Source organism: Carassius carassius, chromosome 32 (assembly GCF_963082965.1).
Source record: "Carassius carassius chromosome 32, fCarCar2.1, whole genome shotgun sequence".
In the NCBI taxonomy this organism is placed as follows: Eukaryota; Metazoa; Chordata; class Actinopteri; order Cypriniformes; family Cyprinidae; genus Carassius; species Carassius carassius.
The window spans coordinates 12,151,035-12,170,489 of NC_081786.1; the positions used below are offsets into that span (position 1 = coordinate 12,151,035).

The following is a 19,455-nucleotide window of genomic DNA, read 5'->3' on the forward strand; positions in this document are numbered from 1 at the left end:
TTTCTAGCATTTTCATCAGTTCGAATCACATATCTGAATACGAACTCTTTTTTTTTTGTCAAAATAGCAAAGTCATGTTTCGTTCAGCTGAATGCGCCAATTTAGCATGTCGTGTCTACCTCTAACACGCATTTAAAAACTACATAAGATCATACGCCATTAAAACCCTACTGCAAATAAATTATCTCCCTAGCAACATTTTAAACCCTGGGGTTGTCACATGATCTATGCTCTAGATTTTTGTCAAGACCCAAATGAAACCGTGTCTGAGCCTAATCTCCAGTAACATTTACTCTATATGTCTGAAAGCTCGTATTTGTGTTATTGGATGCTTTGAGTACAGTGTGTGTCAAACTACTCCATGTTCACTACAGCAGCGTTTTCTTGTGTGATGTGACGCATATGTCTTGTATATAGTGTAAAATAATTTGAGTTTTACAGACTGTATAAAGCCAATATTTTGTTTCAAATGTGAAACTCTTTTATGAGATTTAACACATTAAACCAAGGTGAAAATATAAAATACATCTGAATGGTGTTGTTATTTTTGTCATATATACACACATTTATACACAAAAACGAAATGTTACCTAAAAATAAGATTTGCTTTATTATTATTATTTTAATTGTTGCCATTTACATTTGCATTCAAATATATTTAAATTTTTATTTGTAACGTATACAGCATGTATTTATTTATGAGTAATTAACATTATACATTAGATCAGATATAGAATGCATCCTGTCAGAGCGGCCCAGCATAAACTGAAGAAAAGATGAAGATGGAGAAGTGTGTCTGTTACTTTATATGTGCAAGTATATATTTGCTTAAACAATGCAAAAACCGACGATTCTCAAAATTCTGCCCAAAATTATATTACTAATATAATTAATTTATCATGTAAAGTGTTTTATGTCTGAATGCATGAAACCTTGGACATTCAAGAGATATTTAGAGAGCAAACACTTCACTCCCTGAAGCAAAACCAGCAGAGAACCACTTTAAACAGCAGTTCCTCTGTCAATGTCTGCTGTGCGAGGGGCTTTGGTGGACTCCAGCTCTCCGCTGCTTTGACACTCAGCTTTCACTGTTGTCTTCTCCTTTCCATCACCACTAGACCTGACACACACACACAAAGTATCACAGCTTTAAATGTGAGGACATTTTGTATGTGCAAAGCAGCCGTATGTCTCCTCTTATTAACTCACTTTTTCTTAAAGAGCTTTTTGAAGGAGTTCCTAAATCCTTTTCCTTCTTTCCTACTGTTTTCACTCAAGTGGGTGTGGTCATAATCATCTGACACACCCCTCAATTTGAGCTCCTCCCACACCAGGCTTCTGGGATCCTGAGGAGCAAGCACAATGAGCTTTTAGTGAAAAGCTAAATTGTTTTAGTATACATTTATTTAAATGTGAGTGTGTGTGAAAGCAATGTTTCTGGAAATTTAAAGGAATTTTCTGCCTCTTTGCAACCCTATGCAATACAGTTGCTAAGGTGCTAATAATAACCACCAATAATCTGTTTATATATGTGTGTGTATGTAAATGTGCATGAGTGTGTACCTTTTGATGTATTAGCCGTGGCTGCTCCTCTGTGTCAGTGTGTGTCTCATATCTGTGCTTTGGACTGCTGGGTCTCAGTCTTGATTTGACACCTGACTGGCGCTCTAGCCTCGGGTGGGCGGGAGTTTTCGACTGATAGGCGTGGCTATCAATACTGTCCATCTGCAGGCCGTTCAGTGATTTGCTCTTTCTCTGCACTGCCTGTAGAGGGCGTGGTCTTACAATATCTGCTGAGTCAGGTGACACACAGGCTCTGTTGGACCTATAAACCACACCTCCAGAGCTTCTCCCCCTACTGTGGGACTGTCGAGGTGGACTATGAGAAGGACTACAATGCACAAAGGCAATATCAATGCTGGAGTCTGAGGAATGAGACGGGCTTGAGCAGCGAGAGCCACCGGCTCCATAGGAAAAGAGTGCACCCAGAGCATCAGAGAGGACAGATCCCGCTCCCTCTGTCTCTGGAATGCTGCGCAGAGGAACTGAGATGGCTTTGTGGCGAGAGTCAGAGTCAGACAGGAAGGAGACAGGGGATGGGATTTCTGGGTCGTAGTGATAGGGTGCTGTTTCATAGTCAGGGTAGCGTTTGTTACGTCGAGAGGGATCACTTAAAATAAAAAAAGACATAGAAAATGTATAAGGGTATTTCTTCAGTTCTGGGCACTTTTTAATGTTTTTGGAAGAGAGCTTTTGCATGATGGTGTGTATCTCATACTTAATCTCAATCACACTACTCCCTAAAAAGACTATTTAGTATGAAATTTGTCAGTGTGTTGGAAATAACACCACAAATGTGGAACATGGAAAAAATATATATATTATAAGTTTTAATGACCATAAATCCATAAAGGACATAATGAAGGCATGGTTAAAATTACATAATAGTGCCTGAAGTAGAAACACCCATAAATTCATAGAGAGCTCACTTTGTGATATATTTGGTTGGTGTATCTATTCACTCACTTTTGTGCGATGGTGTGGCTGTAATTTTTCTCATAGTCGACTTTATACAGCTGTCTAACTGTAGACCTGACATTAAAAACAAGAGCCAGTAAATCGTACAACACAAAAACTTACACATTTGTTCATTGGACCTTACCTGCTAAGCTCTTTTCGGGTGTGTGAGGGCCGCTCTTGCTGTTGTGTGCACAGATTGTGTGTGTGTTCTCGCAGGGCATGACTGTGTGTGAGGAGTTCCTGTTTGTGCTGTAGCAGATGGCTGAACTGGGACATGAAAGCTCGAAGCTGTTGCACAGACACCAGTAACAGGTAATAGTCTGGATGCTCTGACTCTGTCTGCTGCAGAAGACTCTTTAAAACACAGCAACATACAAATGGATACATATATGCACTTTCTTTTATGTAGCAAAGCTTGACCAAGGTGATACCATCACAAGTATCAAACATGCACAACTAATAAACATGCCTGATGTGTTTGACTACCTGGAGGAGCGTATGGTATTCTGGGATACGTTGGACAGGTTGTAGAAGCAGAGAATGCAGAGATGGACGTGTCTCATCCCCTGTGACATCACCCTGGATTTGAACACATACAACAAATTACAAAGCCGTTATATGGATTCATCTCAAATTTATCCAAAGTAACCTAAACTTGTGTAAATGATCTGGGTTTATTTAAAAATATGATTTCAGTATTATATTATTATGATATAATGAATATTATTTATTAATATGGTGAAAATGAAATAGAAATTTAATTCATAGGAACATAATGTACCATTTCTATCATTTATCTTGCATAACACTTTCTATATGCGTCAAATATCAGCATATTAAAACAAATTAAGTTTTTAATCTTGCATTTATTAAATATAAAATGTGTGTATATATACCTCCAGTAAGCTGGCTGATTTTGAAGAGGAGAACAGACTAACAACTGTCAAACATTCTGGCAGGTCCCGAAGATATGACACGTAATGATCCAGAAAATCACTCTGTAAAGCACACATTTGAGATTACATTGTGCACTTTAGGTTATGGTAGGATGGTAAGTTTAGCTCATTTTCGCTCTGTAGTATTTTACTTCTTTGCTTGTGAGCCTTAGAAATACATCTCCCATGATTCCTTGCCAGTGGCTCTTAAGAACTCTTTCCTGGAGGAGGTGAAGGAGTTCCAGATGCTGCTGAATCAAGAAGCGTAGAGAGGGAGGGAAAGGCCTGAGAGTTAGAAAAGAGAATAAAAAACAGCATCATGCGCCTGAAATCACTGTTTTACAATACATTTTCTTCCTTAAAATCTATAATTACTAAGATCTACATGAAAAAAATATGCTTTATATTATGTCTGTTCCACAGCAGACTATTACAATACACAGTCTCTGTTTAGCACTGAACTGAATTATTGTTGTTGCCTGTGTGTTGATCTGCGCTATTGTAGAGGCCAGTTAACATTTAACATTGGGACAATGCTACATAAGTGTGAGAGTGATACATAGTTACCGTTTGCCTTTGAGGTTGATGTTTTCCGAGCCATTAAAACTGATGTTGGCCTTTAACAGGAGTGAGAGATACGACACATACGCTCTCTCAGACTCCAACAGCTCCAGTGCTGCAGTCTGCCTCTGAGCTGAAAAAAATGCAGGATTTTAAAACTGGTCATTCCTTTTTCAGTTCTTTCACATAAAAATTTTCATGAAAAATCAAAAATGAAGCCATTTTCACTTTTATTCTGCTGCATATCACTCACTTGAGTTATTTTGTTCTTTCAAATCTCGGTTGTTTTTTCTCTCCCTCCACACTGGAGACTTCTTTTGACCGTCATGCTCAAGATAAGAGTCTAACCGCAAAAACACAACATATTATCATCTTATACACTACCATGCTATCATTTCCACACACTTGTGTTTTTAGTACAAAACAATCTCTAAATTGTAATACTCACTCTGATTAGCTGACAGGCTGCTTATGTAATGCTGAATGAGACTGAGTTCTGTTTGGCTGTTTAGAGAGGCGTGGCCATCCACTGATCCCTCCCCCCTTGAGCCTTTCCTATCAATAATACCACATGTTTATATATTTAGATTTTACATTTACATTTAGTCATTTACCAAACGCTTTTATCTAAAGCGACTTACAAATGAGTACAATAGAAGCCATCAAAATAAACAAAAGATCAATCATATGCAAGGGCCATGATAAGTCTTGGTTAGCCTAAGGCAGTACACGTAGCAAGGTTTTTTAAATGTTATTTATATAAGAAATAAAAAGAAAACAAGTAGATAGAATGGAAAAGAAATCAATGTGCAGACTGAATCCCAAGTGTGTTAAATTGGGTCTGATGTTTAATACACTACACCAAAAAAAAAAGAAAAAAAAAAGAAAGAATGACAGAAAAGAGGAAGAAAAAAAGCAGTTTAGTAGCCACAGTGTATCACCTGTGTTGTGTGCTCTGCATAAGGTCCAGGTCCCTCTGCAGGTCTTTTTGGTTACTCCTAACCTCAGAGAGCTGCGTTAGAGCTGTGCTCATGTCCTCCTTCATACACATACACAATAAAAAAACAATATCATCAGAATAAAAGCAACATTTCACAATGACAATGCATGGAAAAATACATGAAGTACAATTTAAAAAACATGAATTTTAGAAGATAACTGCAATATTATATATTATATACTCAGAAAGTAAATTATATATATAATTGACTTTCTGAGTAATATACAATACTTTTCAATAGTTTGGGGTTGATAAGATGTTTTCACTGTTTTTGAAATAGGTCTGTTATGATCAGTAAAAACCATGATATTGTGAAATATTGTTGCAGTTAAAAATAACTGTTCCCTATTTTAATATATTTTAAAATATAATTTATTGTCGTGGTGGCGATGCTGATTTTTCAGCAGCCATTCCTCCAGTCTCCAGTGTCACATGATCCTTCAGATATCATTCTGATTTGGTGGTCAATAAATATTTAATATTATTATCTATTTTTAAAACAGTTGTGGAAACTTTGATATTTTTTATGATTCTTTTATGAATAGAAATTTCAATCATTTAAATCCTATTGACCCCAAACTATTAAATGATTGTGTATATTATTTAAATTATATTTTTTTAACCACTCATTTTATATCTCATAATATAACTGTTAGAACCTGTAATATGTTAAGTGTGTTTCTGAGAGACAGGATCTTTTCATTAGTTTCTTGTTGATAGGTAGAGACTTTCTCCTCCAGTCGGCTGTAGGTTTGCTGTAGGGTGGCAAAATCTTCAACCACACTTCCAACTCCCGATTTTAGCTCCACCCACATCGCCTGCAACTAAAGCAACATGTCAGAGGTCACCAATACTCAATAAGAGACAAACCCAGATAGAGAGTTGAAGGTTAAACAGGAGGACAGGAGCTTCAGATCAGTCTCAATAGCATTAGAGAGGGTTAAGCTAAATGTGGCCGAGTTCTGTCATACTCTTCCTATTAGCAATTTAGTGTCTCAATGACTATTATTTTCCTAACAGCATTAATCTGTGAGGGTGTGTGTGATTGGAATTAGAGATCAATAATACAGGGAACTTAAAACAGAAAACCTTTTTTTAACAAACACACACACAACAAAGTATACAGAATCATGAGGAGAAAAAAAAGCTATGACAAACTGGAAGTGAGTAAGGAGAGGGCAATTTAGATTACCTGAAGGTCTATGGCATCTATGTCATTACCTGTACCTGCAAAAACACAAAAATATAATTTCATGCAGAAATACAGACTTTCTCACACAAAATTTGACAGAAACATGCACCTGAAAGAAAGAAAAGTTTCCAAAAAGTCATCCATTGAACTCTTAATTTAAAGTAAACTTCACTGTTAATGACCAATTAATCATAAAACTAAAAAAGTATTACGGAAGATCTAAGAATTTTTGCAGATTGAAAATCAAAGATGGTTTACCCTCTATTTTGCCATTCTCCATGATCCGATGGTTTTCCAGGTCCAAATCCAGGACTGTCGGTTCAGATCCTCTGCGGTTTGGATCCTTTCTAGTAGAGTTTCTTTGCTCAAACGGATTAATTTTACAAACCAATTAAATGTCACACTTCTATGTTTTGATATGGTTAGAAATAACAGGAGAGCTCTCTGATTCTGTGACTTTGTTTGTCTATCACTTGTCTTTCTCTCTCTCTCATCTGTCCCACCTATCTCTTCCCCTCCTCTTTGAAACATGTGAGTCTGATGAAGTCGAGGACAAAAAGAGGCCTTGTTTTACAGTAAGTGGATGGATGAAGGAAGAGAGAGAGAAAGATAGAGACGTCTGTTAGCATTTTTATGGTTCAGAATCAGACGATTAAATTTCCTCTTCAACCTTTAAGACCAATTTTCCATTTTACAATGAACTCTGTATGGGCTCTGGAAAAGATCTACTAGGCATATGAACAGAAACACCCACAAAATTATTTTCATAAACTCAAAAGTGAACATTGAGTCCTACCCAATTTAATTGAGCTATAACAATGAAACAAATAAAACACCCTCAAGAAGTTAATCAGTTTGAAATGGAATCATACACTGGAGCTTCAGCTTCATTTAAAGCAGATTTAGAAGTGAACTAAAGGGTGGTAGATCTCAACTCCTGACTTTTCACTGCAGTCATGAGCTCTGCTGCTGTGTGTGCTCCACCAATGGCTGAAGCGTACACAGAGAATCACATTTCTCTCACCCTTTGCACTAAAACAAAGCAGTGTTTCTTTCAGAAGTGCAGTGTGTGGGAACATGTGTTCTTGATGTTCAGTGGATGCTGCTGGAACTGAAGTTATTTCACTGGAGCTCATCAAAGCCTCAGGGCTGCTAGCTGTGGTAATGCATCACTGTGTATCGAAGATCTCTTTCAATAGTTTCACGGGTGGTAATTCTTTTAACTTAAAGTTGACTCAGAAGCTTGCTTCATAATCTTGATAAAATGCTCAAATTATACTTATTTTCACTAAATTCAGTGCTTCAGAATATCTTTTGAAGTTCAGTTTGGTCTAGTGATTGGATACTTAACAATAGAGCACTTACTGAATGCCATCTAATAAAGAAAAAGGACAGAAAATGTTTTTCCGTATGCATTTAAATGGTGTGTGTTTGTGTGCAAGTCACACATTGACTTTGAGCTTCAGTCCCAGTGCGGCTTTGTTATGGAACATCCCCCTCCACATAAGTCCTTGTGAATCTGTGAACTCCCCTTCACCTTCAAATCTGCAAAAAAAAAACACATTTATGTTCAGACAATTAAGCCTTCCTTATGACAATAAAACCAATTCCAGTTTTGCATATGTTTGCAGGACTGATTATACTGTATCACCTGTTATTGTTAAAAGTTCCTGTGTATTCTGTCCCATCAGGAAATCGATAAGTTCCTTTGCCATGATACATGTTGTCTCTGAACGGGCCGCTGTAAAACGCCCCTGAAGGGTGTGTGAGAGTTCCTCTGCCATTCATCTGCAGGACACATAACACCAGCAACAAAGACATAATTACTAAAACCATATTAAGATAAGTAATATATTTATCCAAGGTAGTTGTCACATGACTGAATTTACATTTCATTTCATTTGTGTTCCTGTAGCTCAATTGGTAGAGCACTGCGTTCTCAAGCTCAAGATTGGGGGTTCGATTCCCTGTGAACACATGATATGTAAAAATTGATAGCCTGAATGCACTGTAAGTCGCTTTGGATAAAAGAGTCTGCTAAATGCATAAATTTAATTAAAAAATTTTTTATTTAATTTGTTGCATAATGCACTCACAAAACTGAGATAAATGCATGAATAATTCAGTGTGAGCCTATGAAAGGAGATCAGATGACAGCTTTAGTGCACATGTGACTAAAGTTTTTACTTACTTAAATATTGTAGTTATTATTATTTAAATAAAATAAAAATCCCACACACCTTATCATTGTCCCATTCTCCAGTGTATATAATTCCAGAAACTGATGTGTGTCTGCCAGACCCTTTCCTCAGCAGCACACCATCTGAAGTACGACAACATTCGCCCTCTAAACACAAACACACGAGTACACACCTGTTTAATGGGCTTAAATACAATAAAATAAACGATAACATTCGCAGACACGTTTAAAGCTGGCAGCTAACTCACCATATTGGTCTCTATTTGGAAAAATATATAAAATTTTAAGAGTTGTAGCCTCTGCAACAAATTTTGGGACAGCCAAAAATAGAAAAGAAACGGAAGTTTAAGTTGTTCAACAAGTAACGTAACGTATGCATATTATGAATGATAGAAATAATTGTTATTAACATATTTACCGGACATGATGCTGTATTTACATCACGTCATTCAGGAAAGTTGCTGTAGGATCTCCATAGCAACGACGCAACAACTGCTTCGTCGGATTGTTTTTGAGTCATGTGCTACCTGTACAGACATACACATAGATGTCTATGGACATACATAATAAAGGCCTTTACTTATACTGCCATCTGGTGAACGCGCCACGGATCTAGCGCACTCTGCCGACCCGGAAGTTATTCTAGTGGGTTCCTAACGCGTGTGTGGCGAGGCAGCTGTGAGTTAACACGAGTAAGGTAATAAATGTACATATTTTTCACTTACGCTTTACAGACTTCACACCTTGTTGAAAGAGGTAATACTGTGAGAATGAAAGCATATTATTGTTAAACATCTTTTGTCGTCATGTTGTGTGTGTGTGTGTGTGTGTGTGTGTGTGTGTGTGTGTGTGTGTGTGTGTGTGTGTGTGTGTGTGTGTGTGTGTGTGTGTATGTATGTGTATGTTATTTATTTATGTATATATATATATCTATCTATCTATCTATCTCTGTTTACTATTCGTTTTGAGTCACACCACCAGTTTCATAGTAACGTAACTGGTTTTCTCTTTCAGACGTTTTAAAAGAGACCCCATTTCACAGGTTTTAAACTGGAGATTTAATTGAATCTGGTTTTACATGTTATAATGTGGGAGTTGACAGCTCAGTTTTTCTGTTGACAGATTTAGGGAAAGTTCAGACAGCAGATTTTAGTTGTGATGTCATTAACGTTACATCTTTTAGTGCATGTTGACTTTTGGGGAAGTTGAAGACCTTAATTTATATTTAAGTTCAAAATACATCCACAAACTGTGGAAACTAGTTTCTCCTTTTGTTTTTAGATCATGGGAAAGTCCAAACAGGTCGGAAAGCACAGTAAAGGCAAGAAGAAAAACATTTCCAAGACATGGAAGACTAAGCGCAGGACAAAGGACCTTGACCAGATCCATGCAGACATGATCCCTGTGAATGCTGTCAAATTACTAAAGCAAGATGTAGATTATGATGTTACAGGATGTGCTCAGCATTATTGTCTGCACTGCGCGTAAGTCACACCTCACCACCCCAATAACATGACACATTTTTTTTAAACTGCTTGCATTTTGTATATCAGCTTTTTAGAATATACAGCTTTTCATTTGAATTTTTTTCTTCCTTTCCTAAAGGAGATATTTTGTCAATTTGAAAACCCTGAAGGAGCATTTCAAGTCAAAACCTCATAAAAAAAGGTGAGTCGGAACATTTTAAAATCATTTTCTTTTTTCTCTTAATGTTAATCTTAATCTTTGGATCATACAGTTTATGCAAAAGTTTGGGGATCCCTGATAATTATCAGAATTTTAGTTTATAATCTGCTGGGCTTTCAAAGCAGCAACTTCATTTGGATATATTTTATACCTTATGGAGACAATAACTTTTCAGTTCTGAAATAAAAAAATTTGAATCAACAATGCAATGTGAATCATACCAAAAACACATAGGTGCAAAAATTTGGGCACCCCAAAGAAATAATGGCATCAATATTTAGTAGAGCCACCTTTTGCTGAGACAACAGCCTGTAGACACTTCTTACAGCCATTGATAAGACCCTGAATTCTGGCTGCAGGTATTTTGAACCATTCTTTCTTGCAAAATATCACTAGTTCAGTCCGGTCTGATGGCTGCTGAGCAAGAACAGACAGCTTCAAATCCTTCCATAGATTTTCGATGATGTTCAAGTCTGGGTTCTTGGATGGCCATTCTAGAACATTGCATCTGAGTCTGTGCATGAACTCCTTGGTAGATTTGGAACAATGCTTTGAGTCATTGTCCTGCTGAAATAAATAACCCAGGCATAACTTCAACCTCTTGGCTGATTCTTGAGAATCTGCTGATACTGGATGGAATCAGCAACCATCAACTCTTGACAAGGTTTCCAGTGCCGTTCCTGTCACCTTTCATTTTTGAACTATATTTCTGACTGTGGAGGCAGAGACCTTAAACCTTTGATATTATTTTTTTATAATTCTAATTCAAATTTATGAATTATCCTAGTTTTCAGGTCATTAGAGGTTCCCATGTTGTTTATTTTAAGTGGAGAAAAGCAAAGCTAGCAATTAGCTGCCTTAAACATAATTTTTCATGATTGTTTGCACGTGAGTTTGCAGTGTTAAGGTTCACTGAGCTAATCAAATCAATATCATGTTGTAATTAATGTGTTATTAGAGACTACAGGTATTAAATCAACACAATTTACTTTTGCACAGCCCTTTTTTTACATTCATGTTGTCATTCCATACAACTCAATACTGCTACACTAAGAATTTATGTCTGAAAAAAATCACATTATGCTACTTTCTCTAGAAAGTGAATGGAATATCACTACGATCTTTTCTTATAAAGAAAGAACAAAGTATTATCCAGCCTCAGAGGGGTGCCAAAGCTTTTGCATAAAATAAAAAACATTACCTGCATATATGCAAAAAAAAAAAAAAAAAAAAAATAGGTCTGGGTTTTCCATGTGTATTTAAAATGATTGTCATTGTAAAAGCTTTTTTTTTTATTTAAGATTGAAGCAGCTGAGGGAAGAGCCATATACACAGGCCGAGGCAGAGCGGGCAGCAGGAATGGGCTCCTACATCCCACCCAAAACTGTAGAGGTTCACACACAGCAGGTCGAGGAAGATATGGACTGAAAGAGAACTTTGGCCTCTCTTTCTGTAGACTCTTGATTTTCTGAAAAAATATACTCTTGAAAAAATATATACTCTTGAAAATATAAAATGAGTTGATATTATTTTGATGAATGTTCATAGACAATTCTCTGTAAATTCAGACTTGTTTGATTTTGGAGAAGTCCTGAAACAGGTGGCTACAGTTTCATTCTTGTTGTGAAATTAAATTAGTAAAGTTTGCTTTCAACAATAAAAGTCACTTTGAATATTCTGTATAACCACCAGCTGCTTTTAAGTACTACAATATATCTCATCCTTGTGGACTGTACCAGATTTGAAAGCTCTTGCTGTAAGTTGTTACCGCACACTTCCACCAAGAAACTTAAAATTTGAACATGTCGCGTGGATACATGGTTACACATGGTTTTACAAGATAAGCTGTCCTTCTTGTAGCACTGCTGTAGGCCTCTTACATTATGGACATTACACTTAATTGCTCTGGCCACATCTGAAGTCCTCATGCCTCCCTGCAACAGGACCATGGCATGTTCATGCAGGTGATCAGGGACCCTGGGCATCTTCTGGTGTTTTTTGAATCAGTAGAAAGGTCTCTTTAATGTTCAACGTATTGTAACCTTTTTTTTTTTTCATGTGCACTTCTGGAACAATGACGTGTATGTGTAAATTCTAAAATTAAGTCAATGCTAGTAAACTGTCAATGAAATGAAAGCATAAAACTTAATCCAGTAATATGTAATGGGAAAATCATGAAAATGTATTGAGTAAAGAGTGTGGGACCCTCAATTATGGTTTTATGCTTGGAATCACAACAGTTGTAATTTATAGATCCTTTTCCTGGTCCTTTATTCATAGTTTCCTAATCTTTAATAATATTTTTTACTTAATTATTCCGTTCTCAGTTAATATTAACAGAAATAATTGTACATCAAGTATACACGCCTTGTTTGCGTGTGGTTGAAATGTCCTTTTCGTGGACATAACACATATTTAACTATTAGCACGAAGGACAAAAAGACAGATCCAGTACATTCTTTGGCCCCGAAACGTGTAATTACGGTCGTACATTATAAGCCGTTTCAAAACCTACTTGGCTGCCTTGCTAGACAGCATTTTGGCCAACTTTTGGTCACGTTCCGAATGTTGCCTAGATAGGCAGCTCACTAGATTTGAACAAACACCCATCGAGTACAACGTCGTGAATGTGCGCACTGGCCCTTTAAGAGCGACGGACGTGATCCACAAGCAGGAGAAGCAGGAGTGATTTCCTCTTGTGTTGCTACGATGTAACGGCTCACCCAATAACGGAGACGAGCCCGTGACTACAGAGTGACTTCCCTTAAGAGTTTTTATATCACCCTGGGCTATTTTTGTGGCCCAGTAGTGATTTACAAAGCAGATAGAGACGTTTATTAGAGGATGGCCGCAGACGTGGATAAAGCTCCTGCCGGAGAGCCAAAGGATGATCATGGTGAAGATCGCGCGACTCCATCCAGCAGACGCGCCCGCTCACGTTTCAAGCAACTCTCCAGTTTATTTCTAATCGCTGCTGTTCCTTTCTTCGGCTTTTGCATTAAATATTACCAGGACACCCAGCTTGTGAAACGACATGTAAGTTAACACCAGTTTGGTCAGAATTTCATTGCAGTTTGACCCGTGAAAGAGGGATGCTTCTCAGAGCCATGAGAGATCCTGCAGCTGTTCAAGCCACATGTAGTCCTTGCAGTTGGTTAAAATGCAATATGTTCATTCAGTTTTAAACATTGCTCTTTTAAGATACATTTTAACTATCTTTGCCACGTTTTCTTTTGCTATGTGTGAACAGTAAACTTACATCTGGTGTTCCAGCTGCCCGCTGTTTTATTAGGGTTGGATAATTGCCACCGCTGGGCAAGACTGTTAGAACAGCAACCCCCCTCTTTCTCATATATTTGTGTTACTTCTGTGTCGCTTCCTATATTAACCAGATTCTCCAGACTGCCCTCCAACTCAGACCGATAATAGACCCAGACACGACATAAAAAGTATGTCAGGGATTTAGTTAAAAATAGAAACAGTAGACTTCATTGTGTCGCGTTGCCTTGGGGCAAGTATTCTCCTTTCCTTTCTAGAGTACAACTCGTTCTTTTGAGTCGAATCTTTTCGATGAATTGGTTCACAGAACCTATCTGAATGATTCGTTCATGAATTGGACTGAATCAGAGTAGTTCTGAAGTCAGCAAGCCACTTTGAACCTAGAATCGACTCTTCCGAACATGTTTGATTCGTGAACCGAGAAGAAAAAGAATTATTAAAGCAAATTATTTTTGATAAGCCGAATAGCAGAAATTGTAAAAATTAAAAGTACTAAAATCTTGTAGTTTTTATGAAAGTAAGTAAAATAATATTTCATTAAGCCATACAAATTAAATGTATTTATTTAAAAAACACAAAGACATATAAAAAGCATTTTATTAAGACAGTTACTTTAACTCATGATGTATTTGTTATTATGTGGTCCTTGACATTTTTAATATTAAATAAAATGCCACAATGTCAGGGAACAAATACATCCTGTGGTAAAAATATTGCTGAATTGTTTGTTGAACCAGTTCTTTGTAACAGACTGTTCAAAAGAACTTATTGCAAGATGATTGTGTTTTTCCATCACTGGAGCAACCTGATAACAGATGATTTATTTTCTGTTGCAGGAGGCAGGATTGAAGGCGCTGGGAGCAGACGGACTCTTTTTCTTCTCATCCCTGGATATCGATCATGACCTTTATCTCAGTCCAGAGGAATTCAAACCTATTGCAGAAAAACTCACAGGTATTATTTTTGGTGTCTGTGCACTTGCAGAGCATTAACGTCTTTTCACAAGTAGATATTGTCTATCGAAGCAGAGTTAAGATGCTTCAATGCTATATTCTCAATCACTGTAAAAAACAGAATTCCTGCTGAGAGTTTTAAAGCATTGTTGCAATGCCTGATGTCCATCTCTGTTGTCTGAAGGTGTGGCACCTCCCCCAGAGTTTGAAGAGGAGATACCACATGACCCGAATGGAGAGACGCTGACCCTGCATGCTAAAATGCAGCAGTTACTACTGGAAAGCATGACTAAGAGCAAAGATGGCTTTCTAGGGGTAATTTAAACATTAACAATGAATAAATTAATCTGAACTGCTAACAAGGTTATAAACACAGGGTGATGAATAAAAAAATATTTTACAAAAAATAAAAATACCAATAATAAAGAAATAAAATGTACATGAAGTTCTAAGCTTAAAATAATTTTACAAATTATAGAATGTGGATTGTTACAAGTTACATACCCAAAATGCTTATAAGTTAAATTGAGAGCAGTGTCTTTCTCATCAGGTTTCACACAGCTCTCTTAGTGGGCTGAGATCTTGGAAACGTCCAGCTGTTCCTTCATCCACGTTTTATGCCAGTCAGTTCAAGATCTTCCTGCCACCCAGTGGTAAATCGGCCCTAGGTGACACTTGGTGGATCATTCCCAGCGAACTGAACATCTTCACCGGCTACCTTCCCAACAACCGCTATCATCCTCCCACACCACGAGGCAAAGAGGTACAAATATACCTTTTAATTTTTTAAAAATGAGTTCAAATTATTTTCGATGCTTGAGCTGAATCACATCAACAAAAACTTTTTCATTTAATATTACTTTGGTTTAACCACATTATTAAAAAATGAGTAATCAGAGGTTGTCAAGAGCTGTTTGATTTGAGGAGACTAATTTCATTTCTGTTTAGTTGGTGCATAGATGATGTGATTATTTCATTTCCCTGCAGGTACTGATCCACTCTCTGCTGAGTATGTTCCACCCACGGCCTTTTGTGAAATCCCGCTTCGCTCCACAGGGAGCTGTGGCTTGTATTCGAGCTGCTAGTGATTTTTATTATGACATTGTTTTCAGGTGAGTTAAAATAAAACATACTGTCATGTTTGAATAAAGTTTTTGTCATCCAGAATAAATTAGATTTTCTTAAAATCAAGTAGAAGTTTACTTTGTATGTCACTTAAAGAATATCTGATTGTAACTTCAGTTTGAACTTTATTTTAATTTTGAGCCTCCAACTGAATCTTATCTTATTGTGTCACTAATTACAGAATCCATGCTGAGTTCCAGCTAAATGATGTTCCAGGCTTTCCATTCTGGTTCACTCCTGGGCAGTTTGCTGGTAACATCATCCTCTCTAAAGATGCTTCTCATGTCCGAGAGTTTCACCTCTACGTCCCAAATGACAAGTCAGTCTTCCCTCCACTATTCCTAAGTACAAACACTTTTAAGGTGCTGAATGTAGGGCTGCGTAATTAATCGTGATCATGATTTCTATTTCTCGAGACTATTTTAGTATAATTGCCTGCAATATTTGCCCTCTGGTTCCACATCCATCCATATTGATAGAAAAACATTGGCATCATTTAACTGTTTTAGTTCTTAATAATGTAGAGACCGTGTTAAATAATGTGACAAATATAATATGACTTGACATTCATTTTCATTTGTAAAAGTGCAATAACTATTCAGATTAAATGTAAAAGGAAATTGACAATCAATTCTTGTGGAATCAAAGGAATCAATATTTGTGATTTTAATAATTGCAGTTAACCTTTTGTGCAAAATAATTTGCTCTGTTTAACCATTATTCTGCAGCCCTAGCTGACTGAGTGTTTCATGTGGCAGGTCTCTGAATGTGGACATGGAGTGGCTTTATGGGGCCAGTGAGAGCAGCAACATGGAGGTGGATATTGGATACCTGCCTCAGGTTTGTGCTCATGTTTATGCAGAACATCGTCTGAGGGTTTTGATTTGTGGTATGCATAATACAAAAGTGCTTCTCCTGACATTTTGCTGTATGCTTTTTAGTCAGCTTTTTGATAAGTCAAAGCCATGCATTGTATTCTTACCTGAAATACACAAAGTAAATGGGCTGTATATGTTTACAGATGGAGCTGAGGGCAGAAGGTCCCTCCACTCCCTCAGTGATCTATGACGAGCAGGGGAACATGATTGACAGCCGAGGGGAGGGAGGAGAGCCCATTCAGTTTGTCTTTGAGGAGATTGTCTGGAGTGCAGAGCTGAGCAGAGAAGAAGCATCCAGACATCTGGAGGTCACAATGTACCCATTTAAAAAGGTGAGTCCCCTGACTATCAATCAACGTACCTTTTCTGTATCACAGATTCATACTTAAACATCTTGAAATATGTTGTTAAGAGTCTGCAGCAACACTGCCCTGTTAAATATGCTGGTTAGGTATGTTTTAAAGCATGGCTGCTGGGTTAAGCTGGTCATGTGCTTGTCCTAAGAAACTAGCTCCTGCTTAGGACCAGTTTAAACCAGCTCAAACCAGCAGCCATGCTTCATAACACACCTAAACAGCATATGCTGGATTTTTCAACAGGGTGAACAGATGTTCTTTCAAGATATACATTTTTTGGTGATGTTGGTTGAGTAGTTGTTTTACAGATAAATAGAAATGTTTGCAATGTTGTCATTTATCAATCTCATCAGTTGGTTTTCTTTTTGGAAGGTACCGTATTTACCATTCAGTGAGGCCTTTAGCAGAGCTGATGCAGAGAAGAAGCTGGTTCACTCCATCCTGCTCTGGGGCGCCCTGGATGACCAGTCATGCTGAGGTAAAACACCCAAAAATGGGAATAACAAAGAATATGAACTACTGGAGCAGTCAAGTTTGGCCACAGAGGTCTGTATTTCTTTATCTTGATATCTGCTGACAGTGTTATAGCTAGAACTCTGGTTCTTTCAGCTACTTTAGATGTTTCTCTAATTTGCGTTCTGTGCACTTCTCTTCCTCCTTATCTGCGCTAGGTTCAGGGCGGACTCTTCGAGAGACAGTGCTCGAGAGTTCGCCCGTTTTGACCTTGCTCAACCAGAGCTTCATCAGTAGCTGGTCTCTAGTCAAAGAGCTGGAGGATCTGCAGGTGGGAAGTTTGGGTCATTTAGTGGTCACATGTTGTTTAATTAAATGAAGTTATCCTTATTTAGACTAATTAAGTGGTTAACCTTGTTTGACCTAATTTAGGGTGATCAGAAAAATCTGGACTTGAGTAAAAAGGCCCGTTTACATTTGGAAGAGTATACTTTTCCAGTGGAGATGATGGTGGCGCTGCCCAATGGCACTGTGGTGAGTCTTCTTTAGTTTTCCCAACCAGCCGGGTCAGTCTGGGTCAGCCAACTGCTTGTTTCAATGAATATCACTCTAACTTCTCCAGATCCATCACATCAATGCTAATAATTTCCTGGACCAGACATCCATGAAACCAGAAGAAGAAGAGGGGCCTGCTATCAGTTTCTCAGCAGGTTTTGAGGATCCTTCAACGTCCACATACATTCGCTTCCTACAGGAAGGACTCGAAAAGGCCAGACCTTACCTGGAATCATAAAACGGTTTCTCTCCATTGGTGCAGATTAGAGACAAATGAGAGGAGTATATGAGGGAGAAAGAAAGGAAGCACTGATATCAGCTCTGCTCCCCCGTGTCTGATTTTAGGAACGGAATGTGGAGGAGCTGACACAATTTCTTAATTGAGAAGGCAGCTGGTGGCCACATCTTAAGAGTGACACATTCCATGTAAAAGTGTACAATATAACATCGTTATAACAAGAGTGTGGTATGTCACACAGTGAACCATAAAGGGTGTTTAACTGCACACAATAACAAAATCTCAATTAAATCATATTTTTATATAGAAAATTTGTTAATTTTGTGCAAACCTTACACTTCCTGAGTGACGAATGTCATTAGTCTGATCCATTGTTCAGACTAATGAACTGAAACAGCATTATGTGTTGTATACTGACCTGATAAAACCACTTTTATACTTTGTTTCATACATAAAAAGCCACATATGTTTTTGCTGCATCATTTTTGTTTGTTATTCCAGATATTCCTGTAGGACACAGAACTTTGCTCGCTGTTGCTTCCTCGATTAGGCAGTTTGTGATGGTCTGGTCTGAAAGCCCAATCAGGGTGAGAGCAGACCTGATGTTGTTGTTTAATTCTGTGGAAGCAACGTCTGCTTTTCTGTGTCTGAACAGAATACTGGTACTATGCTAAGACACACACAAAGTGAAGCTTTGGATTACAGCTCAACCACACAGCTGCAGGAAAGCTGCCATGGGCCTTTAATAAATCACGCCTGAAATCCACTTTTGTCTAAGGGTGGAGGTACGTAATAGACAGTTAGGAACATCACATTTTTGTCTTTTATAAATTAAATACAATGCAAAAAGCTCACATCCACTCACTTCTGATTCTTTCTACCACATTTAAGCTGAAGACCAGAGTAGAAACATGACAGAATACTAGATTTAAAATGTAAGCTGGCATGGTGTTCATTGTCTTTAAATGGTGCAATAGGTAGTTAATCTTTTCAGCAAATAACTTTTGCACTACTGTTCAAAAGTTTGGGATCTGTAAGATTTGTTTAAATATTTTTAAAATGAGTCACTTATCCTGACAATTAATTTGATCTAAAATACAAAAGTATTCTAAAATATTTCTACAATTGAAAATATCTCAGTGTCACATGATCGTACAGAAATCATTCTAATATGCTGATTTGCTGTTCAAAAACGTCCATATCAATGTTGAAAATAGTTGTAGACACCGTGATAAATTTTAAATGGGTGAAATAGATGACTAGAATATTCAATAGAAATCTTTTGTAAAGTTAGAAATGTCTTTACTGTCACTTATGATCAATTTAATGTGTCCTTGCTGAATAAAAATTAGTATTTTTCTGACCCCAAACTTTTGAATGGTAGTGCATGAAATACCATCCTTATAACTGCAGTTTTGTGTAATGCAATTCTCTACTGGCGTCAAATAAATACAATGTGATTTTTTACATATAAATAAAACTTTGTTGTTGTTAATCTGATGTTTTATTAGGTAATGATTTAAT

The 19,455-nt window shown here is 37.3% G+C and overlaps 4 protein-coding genes across 6 annotated transcripts; 2 read left to right on the forward strand and 2 right to left on the reverse strand.

Moving 5' to 3' along the window:
- Positions 1–591: 591 nt before the first annotated feature.
- Positions 592–7,091, reverse strand: arhgef33 (Rho guanine nucleotide exchange factor (GEF) 33). Of its 3 annotated transcripts, none has more exons than XM_059520299.1 (15): positions 6,467–7,091; positions 6,209–6,237; positions 5,676–5,840; positions 4,958–5,055; positions 4,465–4,571; positions 4,270–4,359; positions 4,023–4,149; positions 3,608–3,740; positions 3,417–3,518; positions 3,007–3,099; positions 2,663–2,874; positions 2,527–2,592; positions 1,564–2,170; positions 1,210–1,346; positions 592–1,120 (listed from the first exon to the last, which is right to left on the reverse strand). In XM_059520299.1, exons 1-15 carry the CDS (start codon positions 6,486–6,488, stop codon positions 1,003–1,005), a joined length of 2,106 nt encoding a protein of 701 aa, XP_059376282.1. In that variant the 5' UTR covers positions 6,489–7,091; the 3' UTR covers positions 592–1,002. The 3 variants fall into 3 exon arrangements, with proteins under 3 accessions (XP_059376282.1, XP_059376280.1, XP_059376283.1); XM_059520297.1 differs by having other exon boundaries at positions 6,209–6,243; XM_059520300.1 differs by lacking the exon at positions 2,527–2,592 and having other exon boundaries at positions 6,209–6,243.
- Positions 7,092–7,188: 97 nt separating this feature from the next.
- Positions 7,189–9,110, reverse strand: morn2 (MORN repeat containing 2). The gene is made up of 6 exons (XM_059520301.1): positions 8,972–9,110; positions 8,827–8,931; positions 8,657–8,707; positions 8,449–8,555; positions 7,860–7,996; positions 7,189–7,753 (listed from the first exon to the last, which is right to left on the reverse strand). The coding sequence occupies exons 2-6, from the start codon at positions 8,831–8,833 to the stop codon at positions 7,651–7,653; spliced, it is 405 nt and encodes a 134-aa protein (XP_059376284.1). The 5' UTR covers positions 8,834–8,931; positions 8,972–9,110; the 3' UTR covers positions 7,189–7,650.
- znf593 (zinc finger protein 593) lies at positions 8,986–11,779 on the forward strand. Its single transcript, XM_059520302.1, has 4 exons — positions 8,986–9,105; positions 9,690–9,892; positions 10,014–10,076; positions 11,396–11,779. Exons 2-4 carry the CDS (start codon positions 9,693–9,695, stop codon positions 11,520–11,522), a joined length of 390 nt encoding a protein of 129 aa, XP_059376285.1. The 5' UTR covers positions 8,986–9,105; positions 9,690–9,692; the 3' UTR covers positions 11,523–11,779.
- A 954-nt stretch (positions 11,780–12,733) lies between these two features.
- On the forward strand, positions 12,734–19,411 carry selenon (selenoprotein N). Its single transcript, XM_059520303.1, has 12 exons — positions 12,734–13,130; positions 14,210–14,327; positions 14,511–14,641; positions 14,877–15,089; positions 15,314–15,438; positions 15,633–15,770; positions 16,210–16,291; positions 16,473–16,661; positions 17,058–17,163; positions 17,357–17,469; positions 17,571–17,672; positions 17,761–19,411. Exons 1-12 carry the CDS (start codon positions 12,939–12,941, stop codon positions 17,929–17,931), a joined length of 1,680 nt encoding a protein of 559 aa, XP_059376286.1. The 5' UTR covers positions 12,734–12,938; the 3' UTR covers positions 17,932–19,411.
- The last annotated feature ends 44 nt before the right edge of the window (positions 19,412–19,455 follow it).